Source organism: Pteropus vampyrus, unplaced genomic scaffold (genome assembly GCF_000151845.1).
Source record: "Pteropus vampyrus isolate Shadow unplaced genomic scaffold, Pvam_2.0 Scaffold18, whole genome shotgun sequence".
NCBI lineage: Eukaryota > Metazoa > Chordata > Mammalia > Chiroptera > Pteropodidae > Pteropus > Pteropus vampyrus.
In genome coordinates this window covers 8,093,415-8,113,656 of record NW_011888799.1, presented here as the reverse complement: position 1 = coordinate 8,113,656, position 20,242 = coordinate 8,093,415, and the positions used below count along the sequence as shown (strand labels likewise).

Genomic DNA, 20,242 nt, shown 5'->3' with positions numbered 1-20,242 from the left:
TAGTATTCTTAATGATCTTCAGAAAAGTAATTATAATCTTTGTGCCAAGCCTCACAAGTGCTTTGAACATCAAAACTGCCATGGGTGATAACATTATTACGATGATAAAGACATGCATGCAGTGGTTTAGGTTGTTGTCAGGTTTACTGGTCCTCACCCTGCCGCAACTTGCTTTTTAACAGAATCAGTGAGAAATAACTTTGGCTACTTCTGTAGTGTGAATATTCTTTTACGCTCACATAAGATGACATGAGATAATGTATAAAAACACTTGGGGTAGTGGGTGCTACTTAAATACAGCTTTTACACAGTAAGGCCAAACTTATCAGTAAGTACGGTGGGGAAGGGGAACCAGCTCCTACAAGTGTTTCTTCTCCACTGGTGCATCTGGGTTGGTTTCTGATAAGTAGCGTTTGATTTTTATAATTCAGCTGACCCTATTATTCAATGCATGACAATAATTTATTCATCAGACATAAACCTGTAACTGCTGCTATTGTACTTATTATAATACTTAAGGCTACTCGAGGTTAAGGAACACTTCCTTTGTTTACACTTACGAACTTTAAGATATCTGGATTTGTACCTTTCCTTACAGAGCAATAGCATCTTGGACCCTAGGGACAGCTGTAGATATTGAGGGGAATTATAAGACAGAAACTATGCAACTTGGCACACCTCAGAACCTATGAGGTAGGCTCCTCTCCAAGGAGGTTCCTAGGACTGATCCCCAGGGAAGTGAAAATGGTGCTCGCTCCAGATAGCTCAGTCCCTGAGTCCACCAGGCAGCATGTGGGCATAGCCCCACACCCAAGAGCAGGTCAGGTAAATCAGGGTTCCTCCAGTTCTCTGACAGTCCACATCTAGTTCTTTTTTCCTGTTTCCCTACATGCTGACAAAAGGGATTTTCTGTTCTCTTCACTTTAATGTTTACACAGATCCTCCCACCCTGGCACTGTATTACTTTGCCAGTAACAACTCATAGAAATATTTGGGCAGGAGGAAAAAACTGGACTAAACTCAATTTTAAACTAGTTTAAAGCAGAGGCTCATTCCTACCTTTGGCCTCAGATCAACACATGGCTGGATAATTAATCACCTTTTACTCCTACTGCCTCTTCTGTTTATGGAAATGTTTTAAATAATGATCAGTAAACAGACTCAAAGTAATCTGTGTGTTCTATATTACAGATGTAAATGATAAACAATAATGACTACCATTTATGCAGCATTTTTTCAGTGTTATTTTCAATGGTTTTCCCATTGAATTCATACATGAATATACCTCAGTAAGAATGTGCTATAGATAAATGTCTCTAAGGCTATAATCACTCCCTGAGGTTTTTTCCTCCAGGTATTGCCAGAGGACAAATAGCAAAACCTGCTTCAGCCACAGAAGATTGGACAGTTGGAAGCCCCAAGGACCCTAAACAGAAGCAAGCTGGCACAAATCTGCCCTGACATGGTGTCATGTTGGCCCTATGTATAACATACAGCAGGAATGACCAGAACTAACTCAATGCCACTCTCAACACTGTGTCTTTGATTCCACATTAGCTCTTGTTACTCCCTGTGCCTTACTCATCCTTTCCTGTGTTTTTAATTGATATTTGCCTAAAGGAGATAGTAATTCCAGTAAAGGGAAATGATAACTAAAATTTTATACTCTTCACAATTCCTCAATAAATAGCATGTAATTCATGAAAACAGCAGTTATATTAAAAAGTGATAACATGGTTTTCCAAAGAATCTTGAGGTTCTCCCTCCACCCCTCTTCTTTCCCTACTCACCCCTATGAGAGTCCATCTGCTGCAGAAAATGTGAAGGCACTAGGACCAGAGAGCCCTTTCCTGCTATTTGCTTGGGAAACAAAGCCTTCCCTCCTCCCAAGTTGAAAGAAATAAAGGAGTCTGAACTAATCAAAACCTGCAAGCCTGCTGGTGGAGCTTCAGCTTGTCAGTGATGCAACTCAGCGGAGTGAGTAACGGCTTCGAGCTTTGCAGAAAATGAGAGAGGGAGAGAAACAGAGACAGAAACACAAAGAGAAAGAAAGAAAGGCATTAACCTGGCCAGGAGTCAAACAGGTGCATGGAGCCCGAACGCTGAGAAGAGTGTCTGACAAATATAGGATCCAACTGTGTGTGCCTCTGTGGGTCTACTTCTTTATTTATGGGGGAGGGGGCGCAGGGGCAATGCCGTAGTATGTACTTTTGGGGTGTACTGAGAGATTTATTTTTTCTTATTCATGGAATTCATATGGTTGGCCAAGAGCCTTTCATTCGACTGGTCTGTTTGAAGCCTTTGTGGACACTTTCTGGCTTTCTATGATAAATTCTCTATGATAGGGGGTGACCAGGTTGTTTACTACATGTACTTCCACCATAAGCCACAGATTTTTGTGGTGCCTTTGGAATCGTAGATGTGTGAGACTGGGGCCGCCACACTGAGAGCAATAGCAGTACGCTACATAATTCATAGAAAGGTTGCCTCGGTCTTGAGTTGGCCGCTCAGAAGCCACGCACTGCCTTTTAAGATTCTTCCAGGCCTCACTGCACTTCAAATAACTAGTTTCTGATAAAGATCTTAAGTTTACAGGTGCTCTCCCTTGCAACCGGTTAGCTTGGACTTCGGGATTTAAAAGTCTTTAGAAATGGAGGGCTATGCCATAACTGTAATTTGGTTTACAGATAGATGTTAGGAAAAGAAAGGAATACAAGCGGAGGAAGGCCTGGCATAAGACCTTCAGGAGAAGGCCCTCATTATGAGACAGTGCCCACCAATGGGGTACAAGTCAGCAGGACTAAAACTGGGTGGCATTCGATATCATCTTAAGAAAATTATGCCATCTCTGATGGATTTTCAGTCTCCTGACCTAAAATGTTACAGTATTTGATAACCCCATAATTCAGAAGACCTGGTTTGCCCGTTGTCAAACCCTTGCCCACATATGCCTCTAATAGAGAGTAACTGTGAGCATACATAAAACAAACTTGGCCCATCCCGCAACCCCAACCCCAACCCTGCTTGGGAGTGGGATTTTTAGTTAAAGTGTGATCTTTACCTGAAATGCGCCTGGGCACGTCGGTGATGGCAGGAAGCCCAGTGCCCCGCGTGGAAGACAGCGGGGTGGTAGAGTGAATGGACGGGGACGTCATCTGGCTCAGGTAGGAGGGGTAAGACTGGTCATAAGACCACGGTGGGGAAGATTGTGCCTGCCTGGGGTCTGGGAAAAAGAAGAGAAATCTTTAGTATACCAAATGCTGTGGCCATAGAACATTCAACCCAAACTTAGAAAGGATAAAGCAAAAAAAAAAAAGGAAAATACATAAGGTCTATTTATTCCCTACAACCCCACCCTCTCAGGCCCTGTATAGCACAACGATTTCTAGACTTTGAGTCTCTATGAAAGTAACAAAATGAATCACGCATAAGGACTACTCGTCTCTCTCTCCCACATAAATATTTCTATTTGGAACGTCTACTAGTCATTTAGAAAACAATCTGTTTCAGTTGTCTTTATAAAGCTGAATTCCATTTTATTTATTTTCTGTATTTTCTAATATTACTCCAATGAATATGCATTACGTAATTTTTTTAAGTTAGAAAAAAATTTTTAACAATTAACTTGGATAAAGAATAGATGCCTTTTACTGTTGCATATCCAGCTACTATCTTTCAGATGTAGTTTTTGGGTTTTAAAGTGCATGATTCCATGATTTTAACACAGTTCACTTTCTTTCTAGGTGAGTCAATGGCATGGTACCTTTTAGCATGGGGGTCAGGAGGTTGAGGGTAAAGATGAGAACACAGGTGGCAGGCAGCATGTAAGAACCGAATGGAGGGGAGCTGGTTATATTATTCTCATGGTAAAGTTACTCCAGAAAACAACTTTTAAGATAAGACAAAATGTAATTTCAAAGTCAACTACCATTAAGAACTGAAAAGTTTCATCACCCTCTGGACAATAAGAAAATGACCCAAAATAGGAGAACAGGGAAATATCTTTAATCCTATTGGAATCTGTTTAAAAAATGTCACGTTTGGAATGTGACCTAGCGTTACCTACAGTCACTATAATAATAAAAATAATGGGCCGCCGGCTTGTTAGGATGAGCAGTAACAAAGTCTCCTGAGGTATTCTATGGCATTTCCTGGGGCACAAACTCAAATAAAGGCCAAGCAGATTCATCAAAAGAGCTTCAGTCTCCATTTAAAAAAAGAAAAAAAAGGTAAATTTGCTTTATGTTCCCAGGGCGGAAAAAGTGTGTATTTCAAATTGTTCGGTTCTTACTTGAGGGCTGAACCAACAAAATCATAAGCAAATTTCTCTTAGCATTCCTTCTGCTAATGTTTTTTTTGTTTTGTTTTGTTTTTTATGGAATGCTTCACAAATTTGCGTGTCACTCTTGCGGAGGGCCATGCTAATCTCCATATCGTTCCAATTTAGTATATGTGCTGCCGAAGCAAGCACTTCTTTTGCTAATTTTAAAATTGTTTGTTAATTTTTAAAATTCTAATATATCAGGCCATTCACAAGACTACTTTGTGTGTTAGAATATCCATGGCTTTGGAATGCTCAGAATTAGGCTCAAGTTCTGAGATTTCTACTTGCTAGCTATGTAATCTTGGGTTAATTATTCAGTGACTCTGAGCCTCACTTTCCTCATCCATAAAAGGGGATGGGGAAGTAATAATATCTAAATCACAGGGATGTGAGAATTACATGAGAAAACTATGAAGAGAGGACTAGCATAGGAGGCATTCATTCAATAAATATTAACTCTTGGTGACACAGGGATACTCCCATGGTTAAAACACATCTGAATTGGAATTAATACATTTGTAATAGGTTTAAAATTATTCTCACATCACCTATCAGCCTCTGAATATGAAAAGCTCAATTTTCAAAAGCTATCAATATATTTGAACAGTCAATTCAGGTTTATCTCTAAAAATAAAAATGAGACTAATAAGACATGGATTTTTCTAAAATGATTCCTCTTTTAAAGGCTCTCAAGTTTTTCTATACAGTCAAAGCCATTTAGTTTCAGCTATTTCTTGTTTATTTGTTCAATTCAGAAATAATTTATTTAAAGACTGTCTAAATAGAACATACTTTCCTTGAGTCGAAATAATTAAATACATCTGGATATTTATCTGATGTTTACTATATCAACAAATATATAGAAAAATTTCATCCAATTCAACTTTAAGGAACATTTACCTGAGTTTGTAATTTGAGCAAAAGTATAGTACTGTAAATGGTTACCATAAATTTTTCTTTCAGAAATCTAAAGGATACTTGATCATTAAAGTAATGAACTTTTGTACTTTCAAATGTTCAAGGCTGAGATTGTATAGATTGGCAACATTTCAAATCTGAGTGAGTGGTCCTTGTTATACATCTGATACTGACTTCCTTGCTTTAACCATTAATGTAATTCACTATTCAGAGAAATGGTAAATGATCTTCAGATGGAAAAAGATGCATTATTTACAGCACCAGAAGCAATCTCATAAAGGCAAAGCCTTCTTTCAAGCAACATTTTCAAAAGACAAAAAGGACAAGAAACACACAGCTAAGTGAGTTGGGGATACAGGATTCAAATTGGGATTTGAGTTCTAATCTAACTTGACCGGATGATTTCTGGAGCAAGTAGTTTAACCTGTGTGTCCATTCCTCTACTGTAATGTGTTGTTACCAGTAGTATAGGGGGCTCTCTGCCCCAAAATGGGGAAAAATACAAAGAAATGTAAAGAATGACTAACATTATAAAAGTTAAACACAATGCAAAGGAATTAGGGAACTTGGATGTAAGATACAGCCTTTTGGTTCCCTTTATGCAGAGAAACAGCCCAGTACAGGGGAAACAAGTAAGTTTTCTAATGAGAGGATCTGGGTTGGAGTCCAGCTCTGCTGTTTCTAAGCTGTATGACCTCAGTTGTGTTAGCTTACTCTGAACCTTAGTTTCCTCATCTGGAATATGAGAAAGAATAACATGGTAAAGTGAATACAGCAAAGTGGTCATATGTACTTGGCTGGGCAGACAAGCCTAGGCTTGAATCATAGCTCCCCATTGTGCTACCAGGTCATTTAAATTTGGGGAGCCTCAATGGCTCATCTGTAATATGGGAATGATACTTATTAGTGTTGTTGTGAGCATTGCATGAACTAGGCTTTATCTGGTGAGTTATCTGGAACTCTTGGCAATATTAAGTATATAATAAATAATAGTGACTATTGTTATCTGTAAAATGAATATAATAATAGCTACTATCATTTTGTTTACAAAATTAGTTGAGATAATATAAGTAAAAACATTTGGATAATTGTAAAGTACTATATTAACACTTATTCTCTTTAGGAGCTCACATCTTCAGGGCCCTGCTGTATGATATGCAGCATATTTCTTCATGTTGCTGAGCTTTGATTTCCTCATCTGGAAAATGGGTATGATAACACTAGCTCAGGAAATTGTATAAGGATTAAATAATATACAGTGAATGTAAATCACTATTATTACTCAAAAAATTAAAAATCTGACTCTAAACTATTCAGGGTGGCTGGGCTGTCTAGTGTTATTCTTGAAGACTTTCAAGATCATATTCAGCACAATTCAGTATGATGCCTTGCACACAGCCAGGTGCTCAATAAATAACCACTGAATGAAGTTTTCAGGATGGCTTGAGTGAATAATGGAATTTTACTATAAAGTAGTAATTAGTCATTCTCTAACCTCTCCTTAGGCTATAAAAGAAGTTATTTCAGTGAGGTTTTAGCTTTTACATAAACTTCCCGACTGCCAGAATATATACCAGAACAATCTATTAAAGGATAGTTTTGCTTTTAGAGGCGGTCCTTCCTGAAGATATCCAAGATTAGCAAAAATAACTTCTTACTATCCCTAAACAAAGAGAAGATCTCTCTTTGTTTTTTTTTTGTCTCTCAGAGGACAGGCTGCAGTCCAGACAATCTCATTCAAGGTCACCATCCTAAGATTCTATGATAATTACCTACTTAAGGAGAGATAGTTACTAAAGAAAACTAAAACATAAGAATTGCCATATAGGGTTCACTAATGTCATATAAGTACTTTTAATAGGAACAGTAATATTTTTCTTATTAATTTCAAGTACAGTACATTGGTTAGACATTTATATAATTTGTGAAACAATTCCCCTGATTATCTTCCCTCTGGCTCTATACACAGCCATTACCTTACTGCTGTCTGCATTCCCCATGACATGCTCCTTATCCCCGTGACCATCTATCAACTATTAATTTGTAATAGGGACAGTAATCTTTTAAGAAAAATTTTTTCAATTACATTTGACACACAATATTATATTATTTTCAGGTGTACAGCATAGTGATTTGACATTTACATACTTATGGAGTGATAGACCCATAACTAGAGTTATTTGACACAATAAATAGATATTACAATATCATTGACTATATTTTCTAGGCAGGACAGCAATCTAAAAAACAAGTAATGGTCTCCAAACACATCAGGCCTTCCCTAATTCCTCTGCAGGTGCCATCATCAACCTTAGCTCTACCATTTCTGGCCTGCGTGATGTTGGACAAATTATATAACCTATCTGAGCTTCAAATTCCCTAATCTGTTTAATAGGGATAAATAGGAAGACTTCCTCACTGAATTTGTTATGAAGATTAAATGAGATAATGTAGTAAAGAACTGAGCACACAGAAAAATCCAATAAATGTTCACCACTGTTAAAACCTCTACCTTTACTGAACTTTCATTCTCTATCTATGTTTCCAGCCCATAAACTCTTACTCTAGCAGAGGACAATTTTTAGAAAGCTTCCTGTAGTTTTGAAGTCCAATATTTGTGGAATATATCTGTTTTGGTCATGTCAATACCCTTTATAATCATTTAACCTTAATCATGTCCCTTCTTAATTTTGGTTTCCCAGACCAAGAAATCCTAATCTGTTTTAGTGTATTTTCTAATACTCTACACTTTAAATTTTTTCAAAATTTTCGTGGAGAAAAATAGCTATAAAATATCTTGATCCTAAATGCCCAATCACCAAGAAAATATAATCCTATCATAAACATATAATTACAGCACATTCGCTTTCTTGTGGACAATTATTAATGCTTACGGTAAAGTTAACTTAACTTGATCTCATAAACAATTTCTGAACTCAACTTCCTGAAGAAATCTGAGACTTCTGAGATTCACTCTTAACTTGGATGACTCAGAGCAGGTGACAGATGTTTTTTAGGCATCGCCAATCACTCCTAAGGTTATTAATAGGGAAAAGTACAGGGCCCATTTCTGAGACAAATCTACTAATTAATCACTAACGGACAAGAAATTGTCATCTCAGCCTCAGGTCCCACAGAGCTATTTAATCCATTGCTTCACTCTACCCTATCCAGATTTATGTTGAACAGTTTGTCTTTTCAAGTCTGCAGAAAAGGAAAATGACATGTCCCACCACTCTAACATAAATAAGAATATCCTTGACTTTTGTGTCTCGGAGGATAGAGGTGCCAATAACAGTCTTGATATTACATCCTGGGTGACCTATAATTACCTATAAGCACTCACAAATTTTCAGAGGATAGCCAAACTCTATTTCATAGAAATTTTCAAAAGAGATGAAAACTGCTTTTGGACTTTAAATATTTTTATGGTGTTTTAAAAACTATAATTCATTATTTTTAGATGGCTATCTTCAGAAACAGTATCAATATTATTTTTGTTACTAAATGACAGAAGTTAAAAATATCGACGTTTTTATATAGATATTACAATTTAAAAACAAAACCTTTGGTGCTAGGTATTTTTATGTGTACATACTCTTTAGTGCTTGGGAAAGCTACAATATTAAATATCACATGAGCATTTAAATAGGAATCCACCCCTATTTCTTTCCAAACTTCTCTCCTAGAACCTAAAAAGGGAGTTTTAAAGGGAATTTGTAATCAAATTTGACCTGTAACAAGCCCGAGAAAGAAAATCAGGTCTTTCCTATACTATTGTACTCACAGGCGGGATGTGACTAATCAAAATGACTAAATGGGAAAGAAGAGAAAGAAGCAGAAGACCTAGGGCAGAGCAAAGCTCCTAGACACACTGGAAATGAAGCCAATGATAAAACAGTCCCGAGTTCTAACTGGGAAAGTATACTAAGAATTACTGCCAGGCATGGAAGGTCAGACCATTTGTTGGATACCTCAGATCTGCAACAGCACACTTCCAGAAGAAATTGTGCTTTCCTTCATGAGTAGATCAACTCTAGCTACCATGAGTTCAGGTTCAACAAAAAAGAACCAGTTATTTGACATAAGGAATCCCTTCAGCATTCATTCCAACTGAGGCAAAGTCTGTCACAGGCATAGCTACTACCAAAACTGCATGGTATCACTCTATATAGCTTGTAGTTTAAAAAGATACCAGACGTCCAGAGCCTGCATGCACTTTTCAGTTTCTCTCCCAACTCACTAAGTTGAGGGCAAGGCTCTTACTTAGCTGTACCTTTCTCATCTACGAAGTACAAATGGTCATTACTGCCATATTAACAGGGCTTTAGAGAGCGGGGGAAAGGAGTTTTTACATGCTGTTCTGGTGCATCAGCAAATTATCAATTTTTATTATGATAAACAGCTTCTGTATGCCTATGTGGCAATGTGGTGGTCTAAGAGACAGATAAGAAACAAAAGACATTTCTTGCCTTGAAAAAGCTTATATAACCGGTTGGGAAAGTAAGACTAATGGATACAAAATAATTAATTAAAAAAAGTTCAAAGCATATATTTGTGTTTTTAAAGAGATATAAAGAGAGAAATGAACCATGGAGCACCAATGTCAGAGTGGACTTTAAAAGTTCTCCTTCTACGGTGGTGTTCCTTCAGCTTAGGCTACTTGGAGATCGGTTTTCATTTGCTTTCTATTCTATGAACCTCCAAAACATAAAAGTACAGGAGGTAACACACCTGGGGGATGATCAAAAATGCTAATTGGGGGAGGAGTGGCTCACATGATCCAATTTGTCTTTGCATGAGGCAAAAATGGAGACAAGCATTTATTTAATCCTGTGGATATGAGGAAAGCACGCTCTCTTCTTTGAGTTAAACTATAGCTTCTGAAGTTAATAATTGGTATGGGGAAAAGGAAGGAGTGGTCATGCATTTCCTAAAATGATAAGTAAAGAGTCATGGGCTCTGAGAGTATTTATATTTTCAAACGACTGCATAATTGAACTCTAAATACTTGGGGTCAAATTTCATATCTGCATAATTGAACTCTAAACACTTGAGGTCTTATTATTATGACCCCAAAGAAGGAGGAGGGAAGATGGTTAGAATAAAGGTACCCTAGGAAAATGAACTGATTCTGGGGAGACATGTAGAAATCTTTTCTTAATGAGTTTGAAGAGGGGGAAGGCAGAATGGTCAGAGAGCTTTATAAAAGCTTAGTGAAAGATATGCAAGGGAATTCAGTGGTTGCTCTTACCAGGCCTCCTTTTGTAAACACTTTGGTTAAACATGTGTGGGTGTGAAGAAGGGCTTGCTTTCCTATGAATCACTCACAACAAGGCACACCATGGACATGGCGCTGAACTTCATGCAGAGATGGGAGGAAACAACTCAACAGGGGCAAAGCCTGAACCAGCACACAAAAGGCTTCTTCCTGTTTGTGCTGCCAGCAGGCTTCTGTATAAGGTGACCACAACAGCAATTGATTTCTGCCAAAGCTCAGTGCGTCTACAGTGAGTACCTGCTGTATTTGAGGAGTAGAATGCAATCAGAGGGACCCCCCCTGCCTCTTATCCTCTGCTCATTTTTTCCCTAATCAGTACTCAAAACAGGCTGTGGAGACTTCAAATATTTATTGCGAAAACTGGAGTATTTAAAATGAAACATATGCAGAGTCTACTAGTTTAAGATTATGCCTCTCAATTGCTACCATAGTCAAGTAAAGTCAATAATCTCAACGGAGAGAGGCAGGTTTACAATTTCTTATCCTAAACTATTTCTGTCATATTACTGTCATTCATAATACAAAAAGAATCACATTCATACATAAATTTCCACTTCAAAACAATTTACACTAAATACTAAATATTAAATTCTATGTCTTCTCTAATAACTCTTTTAGCTAGACTTGATTTTTGAATAAACTTTCTGTTTTTCTTCACTAAAAGGAACTACAGTCTCGAAAAAAAACAGGTTCTTCCAAGCGTAGCATGAGCTCTGGATTGGAGGCTTTGGCACTAACTGTGCAAGTTGTGCACAAATAATTTACCTTCTCTGAGTCTCACTGTTTTCGTTTGTAAGATGAGAATAGATGGGTTTTATCTCTAAGGTGTTTTCTAGCTATGAAATACTATGATTCTAACTACTCAGAAAAGTAGGCTCCCTACTCTCAGTCCTTTCAGGAAATTGTAATTGCAACTTATGCTATTAAAGTCACGTTGAGCTGATTTGGGGTGGTTATGAAATGTAGCTGACAGGTGCTGATACTCATGGCACCTCCCAACTCAGAGGGTTTTGGCTCATGTCAGCAGAGAAGACACCAAGAGCAGGATTTTGATTCCCCTTCATATTCCCACCAGAAGCTTTCTCAAACTAACCAAGGTGGCTACCTGCATCATTTGGCAGAAGACCAACCCAACTGATTCATGAAGCTTTAGACTGAAATTTGAGGAGAAAAACAGCAAATGGTTTGGATAAAACTAAACGCTATGTAAGGAGCACCAGGCACGACAACAGGTTATATTACAATACAAATAATAGGAAAAGAGGAAATTAGTAAGTCTTAAGAGACAACAACTGGGAAGAGAATGAGAAATGACACATATAGCCTACGATGTCAGATCCAAGTAAAAAATGTTAGAAGAAAAACCAGAAGGAAGTTGAATTATTAGGACAAGGTAATGAGAAGCTTCTTTTAAGTATTATCAACTTTTGGCTGAATGGAACTCGTAACTGTCTAGAAAATTAGGGGATTTTTCTATTTAAAAGAAAAACCTAATAGAAGAAACAAGAGGCTATACCACATGTCACACATAACCTGACCTCAGCCTTGGCATATCCTAGACCTCAACAGTAAAGCCAGCAGAGAGAGGGGAATAAATTACAAACAGGTAGCACCAGAAATTGAGATATAACTGGGATGTGGTACTTGCCAGCAGAAGTGACCCTTAGCTTAAATCACAATATTGAAGTGAGTATAGCAAATTCAGGTTTAAATCAGTTTGCTATCGACATCCACTGTGTCAGATATAGTAGTTTGATATCAACATCCAAGGTGTTACAGAAGGTCTCAGGCATGGTGATTCCTGTTGTCAGATGAATGGTGGTATCTGTGGTTCTAAGAATTGTCTCCCAATCATTCATTCATCCATTCATTCATTTAAAAAATATGTATTGAGTGCCTACTCTGACACCGTGCTAGGTACTAGGGATATTAATGGTAAAGACAGACCTAATCCCTGCCCTTATAGAGTTTTCAGTTTGCTGGAGAAGACTGACATTAACTAATCATACAACTGTGGTAAGTGTTAAAAAGGAGATATCCTTGGAACCATAAGAATGTACAGTGGAGCACTCCAACCATGCTTGGGGGTCAGAGAAGGTTTCTCTAGTGGTATGATAATTAAGCCAAGAACTCATTGACAAGCAGAAGTTTAGTAGATAAATAGGTGGGGGTAAGAGAAATTAAGGCAAGGCCAACAGCATGTATTAAGTTCTTAGGACAGAAGCAGTATGTTTTTTGTGGGGGATCCAGCAGGGAGGAGTTGACAAAGCCAATGTGGTTGGATTACTGACAAAAGGTTCAAAATAGTGTGAGATGAGACTGGAGAGCAGGCAAAGAGGAGTCAGGATATGCAGAACCGGCTGAACACGCTGGAGGTGTTGGTCTTCATCCTAGTGCAACGGAAGGTCACTGAGGCGTTTTTATGGTATGACATAATCAGGTATGCATGTTTAAAATCTTCCTCTGACAGCATCATAATAGCAACAGGGCAGAAGTATAGTCTATGACTCGGCACACAGAGAAGGGTGTGTAGGGAAAACAGCAGCTGAAATGGACACAAGGGTGCAATCCAGGAGCTTCACTCAGGAAATCAAGAAGCAGCCTAGGGCACTTAGCTGCCCCACACATAACCTGACCATGGGGCGAGGCTCCTGAGATGCCCCTGACTGGATCAACATTGGCCCTTGATGAGCAAGGCGAGCCTGAGGTCAGAGGGATTGAGCCTGCAGCTGTGAATTAGGTAGGCTCCACCTGGTACAACCTGGTTCAGGGGTAAAACCTGGGCATCTGTATGTTTAATGAGCTCCCGAGGTGATGCTAAGTACAACAAAGTTTGAGAACAATGGGAGTAGTTTTTACTGATGACAGTTATAAAGGAAAATTACCCAACACTACTGTGATTTAATCTTCCCTATCAAGAATGATCTTCAAATAAAAGGAGCAAAACAAACGAGCTTAAGAGGAAATTAAGGCCAAAGAGAGGTAAGGAGATAAGGGAGAGCACCTTGCTGCTTTAAACAAATTCAAGTTTGTTCTCCAACATGAATTATACCTCACAATACTGCAAGAATTTATGGCAACTAGTAGGCAAAGGGATTCTAGTTGTCAGAGAAGGGTCTACAAAGTTCATCCACATATTAAGTAAAATATGTCTCCCTGTAACTCCACTGACTACTAATCTTAGCTTTGTTCTCTGGGATTACTTTTCCACATGACAATTATTAAATTATTTGAAAATAATGTCTGTGAAGTTTAGCACATGATATATAGTCATTTTATATTCTTTTACCTCACTTACTTTATTCTGAAAATGACACAGCTACTGGTAAAATCTAAATTTCAACTACAGACACTCCTCAACTTACGATGAGGCTATGTTCTAATAAACCCATCATAAATTGAAAACATCCTAAGTTGAAAATGCATTTAATACACCTAACTTACCTAAACATCATAACAAGCCTTGCCAGTTTCTACTGAATGCATATTGATTTCACACCGTCATAAAGCTAAAAAATCTTAAGTTGAACCACCCTAAGTTAGGGACCATGTGCAGTTTTTTAGAGCCACTGTTGTTATTGACTTGCTTACAGTTCATTAAACATCCTTAAGTCACTTTCAGGAGCCTGTGTATAATGATTGTTTCACCTTGATTTTCACAGTGACTTTTAGAAAGTGGAATGGGTTCACTAAAACTTTTTTCCTAGGATTACTAGAGCAATAGATTAGAAGAAAGCTCATCTGCCTAATGTGTATCTTGACCTCAGCAAGATATATGCCTTATCGCTAATGTGATTTATAGCTAGTTAAAAGGCCAACAAGAAAGTGGTCATTGATATGAATCAAGTTCAGCTTTGAAAGAGGTACATAGTGACATATTCAAAGATATTATAGTCCTAGTTATGGCCAATGTATTCAATAAAGTCTTGAAGAATTAGAAGCAACCTTTCTAAGCTCCAAGATGAGACAAAGTTGTAAGGAAAAGCCAACATACTTGATACAGAATGAGAACTATAAAATAATCCTACGAGACGGAAAGAGGAGGTGAAATGTCATAATGAAACTGAGTAAGAACAAAAGTACAGTGCTGCATTTGGTCAACTCCAAGACAGATGGGGTAAGTCTGCCCTAAGAGCAGAGTTTTTCATAGACTGCAAGCCATAGTGTGACAGGATGACAAAAAGTTAACACAACAATCTTGGGATGTATTAACAGAGCACTAATAGACACCTACCACTCTGATCAGACATAGCTAGAGGATTGTGTTTTCTCCAGGCAGTGTTAAACTGAAGTGTTGGAGAAGGCAGAGCAAGATGTGAGACCTCCATCTGTTATAGGAGAAATGGTTGAAGGCACAGCCAAGAGCTCCCATCTATCTTCAACCTTTCCACAGGACATTCCTACTTCCCACTTGAACTGAAATTTACATTTCTTCAGATCTTTCTTCCTAACCTTTTCACTTGGCTGCTACTCATTCTCCTAGGCCACAAGATGAGTCAACTCCCCTTCAGAAGTTCTTCCATCTTTACCATAACCTACCAACCTCCAGAACATTCCCCATGTTGGTAACTGGCTCAACGTTTTCCTTGTTTCCCTGACTCAAAGCGAGTCCTAGGAGAAACTGTCGTTGTCCCTGATGAGGTACCACACCAAGCCCACTTCTATTCACAAACTGCAACCACCGTAGCAGATAATCATATAATTGTATTGATTGGCTCTTCCAATTATCTCTATCCTTACCTGGGTCCTCAGTGATGCTCAACACAAATCATTTTCCTTTCTCACCATTCACCTTGGTGACAGCTCCAAACATTTATTATTCTACTTAACCCTTTCCTCTACATCCTCACCTGCTCCTCACCTGAACCATCTTGTCAAATTTCACTTTAACAGGACATTGATTTCTAGTTTCAGCTCTGAGAGTTTCAGAAATCTCCTGGTGCGCCTAAGTTTTCTTTTCACTAAATAGGATTCACAATATTGGCTCATCTGTGAAATCTGTCTTTTAAAGACTGTTACACCCACTTTTAAACTGTTAAAAAGCAAGTCCTTATCAAAAAAAAAAAAAAAAAAAAAAAAAAAAAAAAAAAAAAAAAAAAAACAAAGCCCTAGAAATAATCTGATGGTCTTAACTGGGAGTAGTGTCATACAATTTTAAACTGATAACATCTGTAATATAATGTTTTTAATACTGCATAGTAAAATATATACCAACTCTCTGTTTGAATCCCTGTGTGCCTATCCATGATTAAACACCAAAATACACCACCAGTGCATCCATGATACCAAACTGCATGCCTGACTTGGCCCTGGGTTAGCCCTGTAGGTTACTGAATATTTCATTCAAAGTCATCAACTCCTTTCTGATTATTTTGTTCACACTCCATTGCAAAAGGTAAAAAAGGGGTGAGAAAGGTCCTTAGGTAACTAATAAAGGGGAAAGATATGCATACATGCATGTATGCATATACATACAAATACATGTATTGGAAGCTATAACTAAATATAAAACGAAAAAGAGAAAGATGATACTTTGGAAAAGAACGAGAGAAAAAAACTAAGACTTATTTTGTGCACAGACCTAAAGACAGGCTGGAAATGTAACTGCCTTAGGGATGGATAAAAGTAAACATTATGTAAGAAATGAATTTTTCTTATCACAATTATATATTAATGACGCATCTTCTATTCCAGTAGGAGTAAATTATAAAAACAAGTTTTTTGAATTCAAGAAATTAATTGTTCTTAGAACATTACCCCTCTCTGGGTAATAAAGCCAGAGCATCTTCAGTTAATCAGGAAATTCCAACTACACAAATCCAGAGACCTATAAGAAGCTAATCTATTAAAGGTGCTAACAGGTTAAGCAACAACATGACATGTTGACCATCAGCCCTTCACGGGATCTTACCGAGCTTTATTCCTCAAAGCCAGCATATGCTGGACATGAACTCTGCTATTCCTCATAAGGTAGCTGCCAGAGCTGCATAGATGTGAAACAGTGCTTACAGACAGGGTTTGTGCCTTTTTTTTTTTTTTTTTGGTAAGGACTATAACCAGAAACATCAAAAGATGTTTCCTGCTCACATATGTGCATGGCAGCAGCAAATTTACTTGGCTACTCTACCCAAAAGATCTCAAAGGAAGAAGACAGGACAAGATTTTCCAGTAACTTCGGGAATTAAAACATTGCATCACCAGAGTAAAAGAATGGTACTTCCAACAGCCTGTCTTTGAGTGTGGTGATTTCAGTTCCTAAAAACAGAAGATAGCGAGAGATGAGTTAGACCACAGTGGTAGTAAAATTTGAGCCCTAACTTAACTTCCACTCTTCTCATCCTACAATTCTTCTCATACTGACGGCACTTCTAGTCACTCTTCTTGCTCACTAACAGTCACTGAGCTTCTCATGGGTTCATTCTCCCTCTCATACTCACAGCCACCACCAACCCACTGCATGCCCACTGAACCTCCCAACTTGTTTCACATTAAAGAATCACGTGGTCACTGGGCAATTGAATAAAACAGTAATTTGAGATGCATACTACTCAGTTGTGCATTCCTATTTCTGAAAGAATTATGCTAGTAAATGTTTCAGTGCAAGCACAGTGGACTCAGGTCTGGGACAACCAAACACAGACACAGCCCAGGACCAATTGGCTTGTTTAGGATCCTTTTAATGTTTGCAGGAGAAGCATTGTTTGCCAAGGGAAAATGGAATCAGACCAAAGTTGGGTGGAAACAACTTCAATTCAGTCAAAGGAACTACTGATAAGATTATTATTATTCTACATGATGTCTGGCAAGTTGTTTTTCAACATATTCCTAAAAATGTTACCTTGAATATATATACTCACCTAACTGAATTTAATCATTAAAAAGAATTATATCACATTTTAAAGCATAATTCATATACTCCTAATGCATCCCTTTTATGAAAACACTGTTTCCAAGGCTCCTAAATAGTATCCAATAGAGAGAAGAAAAAGAAATTAGTCCCTTAGGACACATGTCATTTAGACTGTCAGCAACATACCTAGCTTGGTGGGGATGAGGGTGATTGTCTACTAAGAATCTAGAACTCACGCTCAACTGTAATAGCTGAACAGGACTTCAGCAAGTCATTTCTCAAAGAATCAATTTCTTCCAACTATAAAATATGTACTTTCAGAATTGTTTTAAGGTTTTAATAAGAACTTTATGTAAAACCCATTTGTAAATGGTAAAGATCTGCATAAATGAAAGTTGTTAAGTACTTAAATGAGAGGAAACCAAGCCTGACAGAAGTACGAGTCAACCTCCCAAGGGTGCACGGTGGTTAAGAGCATAGGACCCTGGAGCTGTGTAGATCTGGCTTTAATTCCTGTATTTACCACTTATTTGTACTAAGTGGTACCTTGGATGAGTTTTTTAGCTTTTCCCACCCTCAGTTTTCACAATAGTGTCACCTATCTCATAGAGTTGTTGTGAGGATTACATGATTTAATCTCATTTGAACAATACCTGGCACACAAAACACACTCACTAAATGGTAGCTAATAGTAATTCAATCAAATAGGTACTAGAAAAATATTAGGAGTAGAATAATGATGGGTCACACTTCCTGAAGAAGTCAATGACCCGTTTGTTCATTCATCACCAAACCAAGAATACCAAACAGCAGGCACCATATAAAACAAAGAGACACAAAGATAAATACAACATGCCCCAGACTTTGAAAGTTCAAAGTCTGATGGAGGAGATAGATGTATAAACAAATAATTGTCATCAGTTGAACAGTGATATGGGAGCCTTGGGTAGTTTCGAAGAGGCCTGACAGGTACCAGGGTTCGATCTGAGTTTTGAAGAAAGAAGAAAAATGATACCATCCTCAACTCTAGCCTAGGATACTGCAGTAGCTTCCTGAATGATGACCCTGCTTCTACCATTGCCCCCTTATGATCCATTCTTTATACAGCATCCAAAGTGATTTTTCAAAAGCACATAATATCATTCTCTTGCTTTACATCCTTCAATAGCACCCCACTGCAATCAAAACAAAACCCAAGCTCCTTATACCAGGGTCTCGAAGACTCTATAATGTAGCCCCTGCCTGCCTTTCTGTATCACTCCCCTTGTTCTCTACATTCCACCTACGCTAACCTTCCTGTCACCTGAATACCACATTCATTGCTTCCCGAGAGCCTTTGCATGGGTTTTCCACTGCCTGAAATGTTGTTCCTCACAGATCTTCAAAGCTCTTTGAAGAAACTTTTCCCAACTTTCCAATTAAAATTAGCTTCTTCCCTCCCTAAATTGCTATTGCATTATCCTATTTTATTTTCTCAAAGCATTTACTATTATCTAAAATTGTCTTGCATGTATGCTTATTTACCCATTTACTGGCTATATCTGTCACTAAAATGTAAGCTCTTTGTGAGCAGAAACTATATCTATCTTGTTCACATAAATTAACGCCTGATAGTAGGCACTCAAATATTTTTTAAATAACAGAATAACAGAATAGCAGAATGCCTACCCCAAAGGTTAGATGAATGTCCCAATTCACGAAACCAAGGGCCTGAGTCGGCTATTATTAGATGCAGCTCACCCATCCAGAGAGCATTTAGTTTAAAATAGTGATTATTTTGATCGATATCTCCTAACATCTTATCCCTACTCTACGGTTAACACCACATTCTAAATCAAAAGATGGAGACATTTGTGACAGACTAGGTGTTTCCTAGCACCCAGACATAGACACCAGATGTCTGAAAGATATATTTTTTAAAAAAAGGTACAGAAGAAGCAACTTCCTCAGAAAGCTGTGAGGAGGCCCTGGGCCCTCAAGCAGAACATCGGCCATTAAAGACTAAAACAGTGACACCATCAGACCAGCAATGCAAAGAAGCCAGCCCACTCTAGTCTAGGAACTGTGAGAGACATTGGAGAATGTTAATGTGAAACACTAAATGCTTATGACTTCCTCAACTCATACTTTCTAAATTTATTTCGCTCTTCTGGGAGTTTGACTTGCCTTTTATGTTGGCAAGTGGGAGAACTAATAGTGACTATAAATCTACGGTTTTGGGGTAAGAGCTTGAGATACCAAGAGAGTCAAGCCAATGAGAGGTAACTGGGCCCTTTCTGTTACAAATGTCTTTATCCAAAGGATTATTGCATGAACTAAAATTCAAATGTGGCACATTGTAAAGATGTTACAAAATTCATTACAAGTGAGGCTCAGAATTTAAGTAGAATTTAAATTTAATCATGCAGTTATACAGATACTAAACTAGAATAATGCCAAATGGTTTAACTATGTAAGTGTTATATTGAAATGGGATTTCTGCCGTTTATTGTTCATCACCAGGGAACAGTGGCACCCTGGGATAGGAAATTAGAAAGAATAGTTAATGCTAACAAGACATGATATTCCAGCCTTTCTTGCACTGATTTCTTCTCATCTAAATTTTCATCCACTCAACATTTAATGAGATGCTGCCACTGAGCTTGGCACAAAAGAAAATAAATCCCTGTAATAAATTCCTCAAAGAATTTACAATCTAGCAAGGTAGAATAAAGCAAATACACAGAATAAAATAAGGCAATCTCAGCTGAAGCTTAGAGGATAGATAGGCAGCCTTCCAGATAAAGGTTCTAGGACTCTTTCGTAAAGAAGATAACAGTGACCTTGAAAGATGGGTGGATCTTGTCAGCAAAGACCACTGTAGATAGAA

General features: G+C 37.9%; 1 protein-coding gene and 1 non-coding gene across 6 annotated transcripts in view; both read right to left on the bottom strand.

Moving 5' to 3' along the window:
• RUNX2 (runt related transcription factor 2) overlaps nucleotides 1–20,242 on the bottom strand; it is a 232,732-nt gene that overhangs the window by 138,603 nt on the left and 73,887 nt on the right. For all 5 annotated transcript variants that reach the window (XM_011354760.2, XM_011354764.2, XM_011354762.2 and 2 more), the window contains one exon: nucleotides 3,062–3,223. In XM_011354760.2, the coding sequence (XP_011353062.1) occupies nucleotides 3,062–3,223 (162 nt within the window). The remainder of the gene's footprint in view (nucleotides 1–3,061; nucleotides 3,224–20,242) is intronic.
• LOC111736201 lies at nucleotides 4,370–4,471 on the bottom strand. The gene has a single exon (XR_002779125.1). It is a non-coding gene; the product is annotated as a U6 spliceosomal RNA (small nuclear RNA).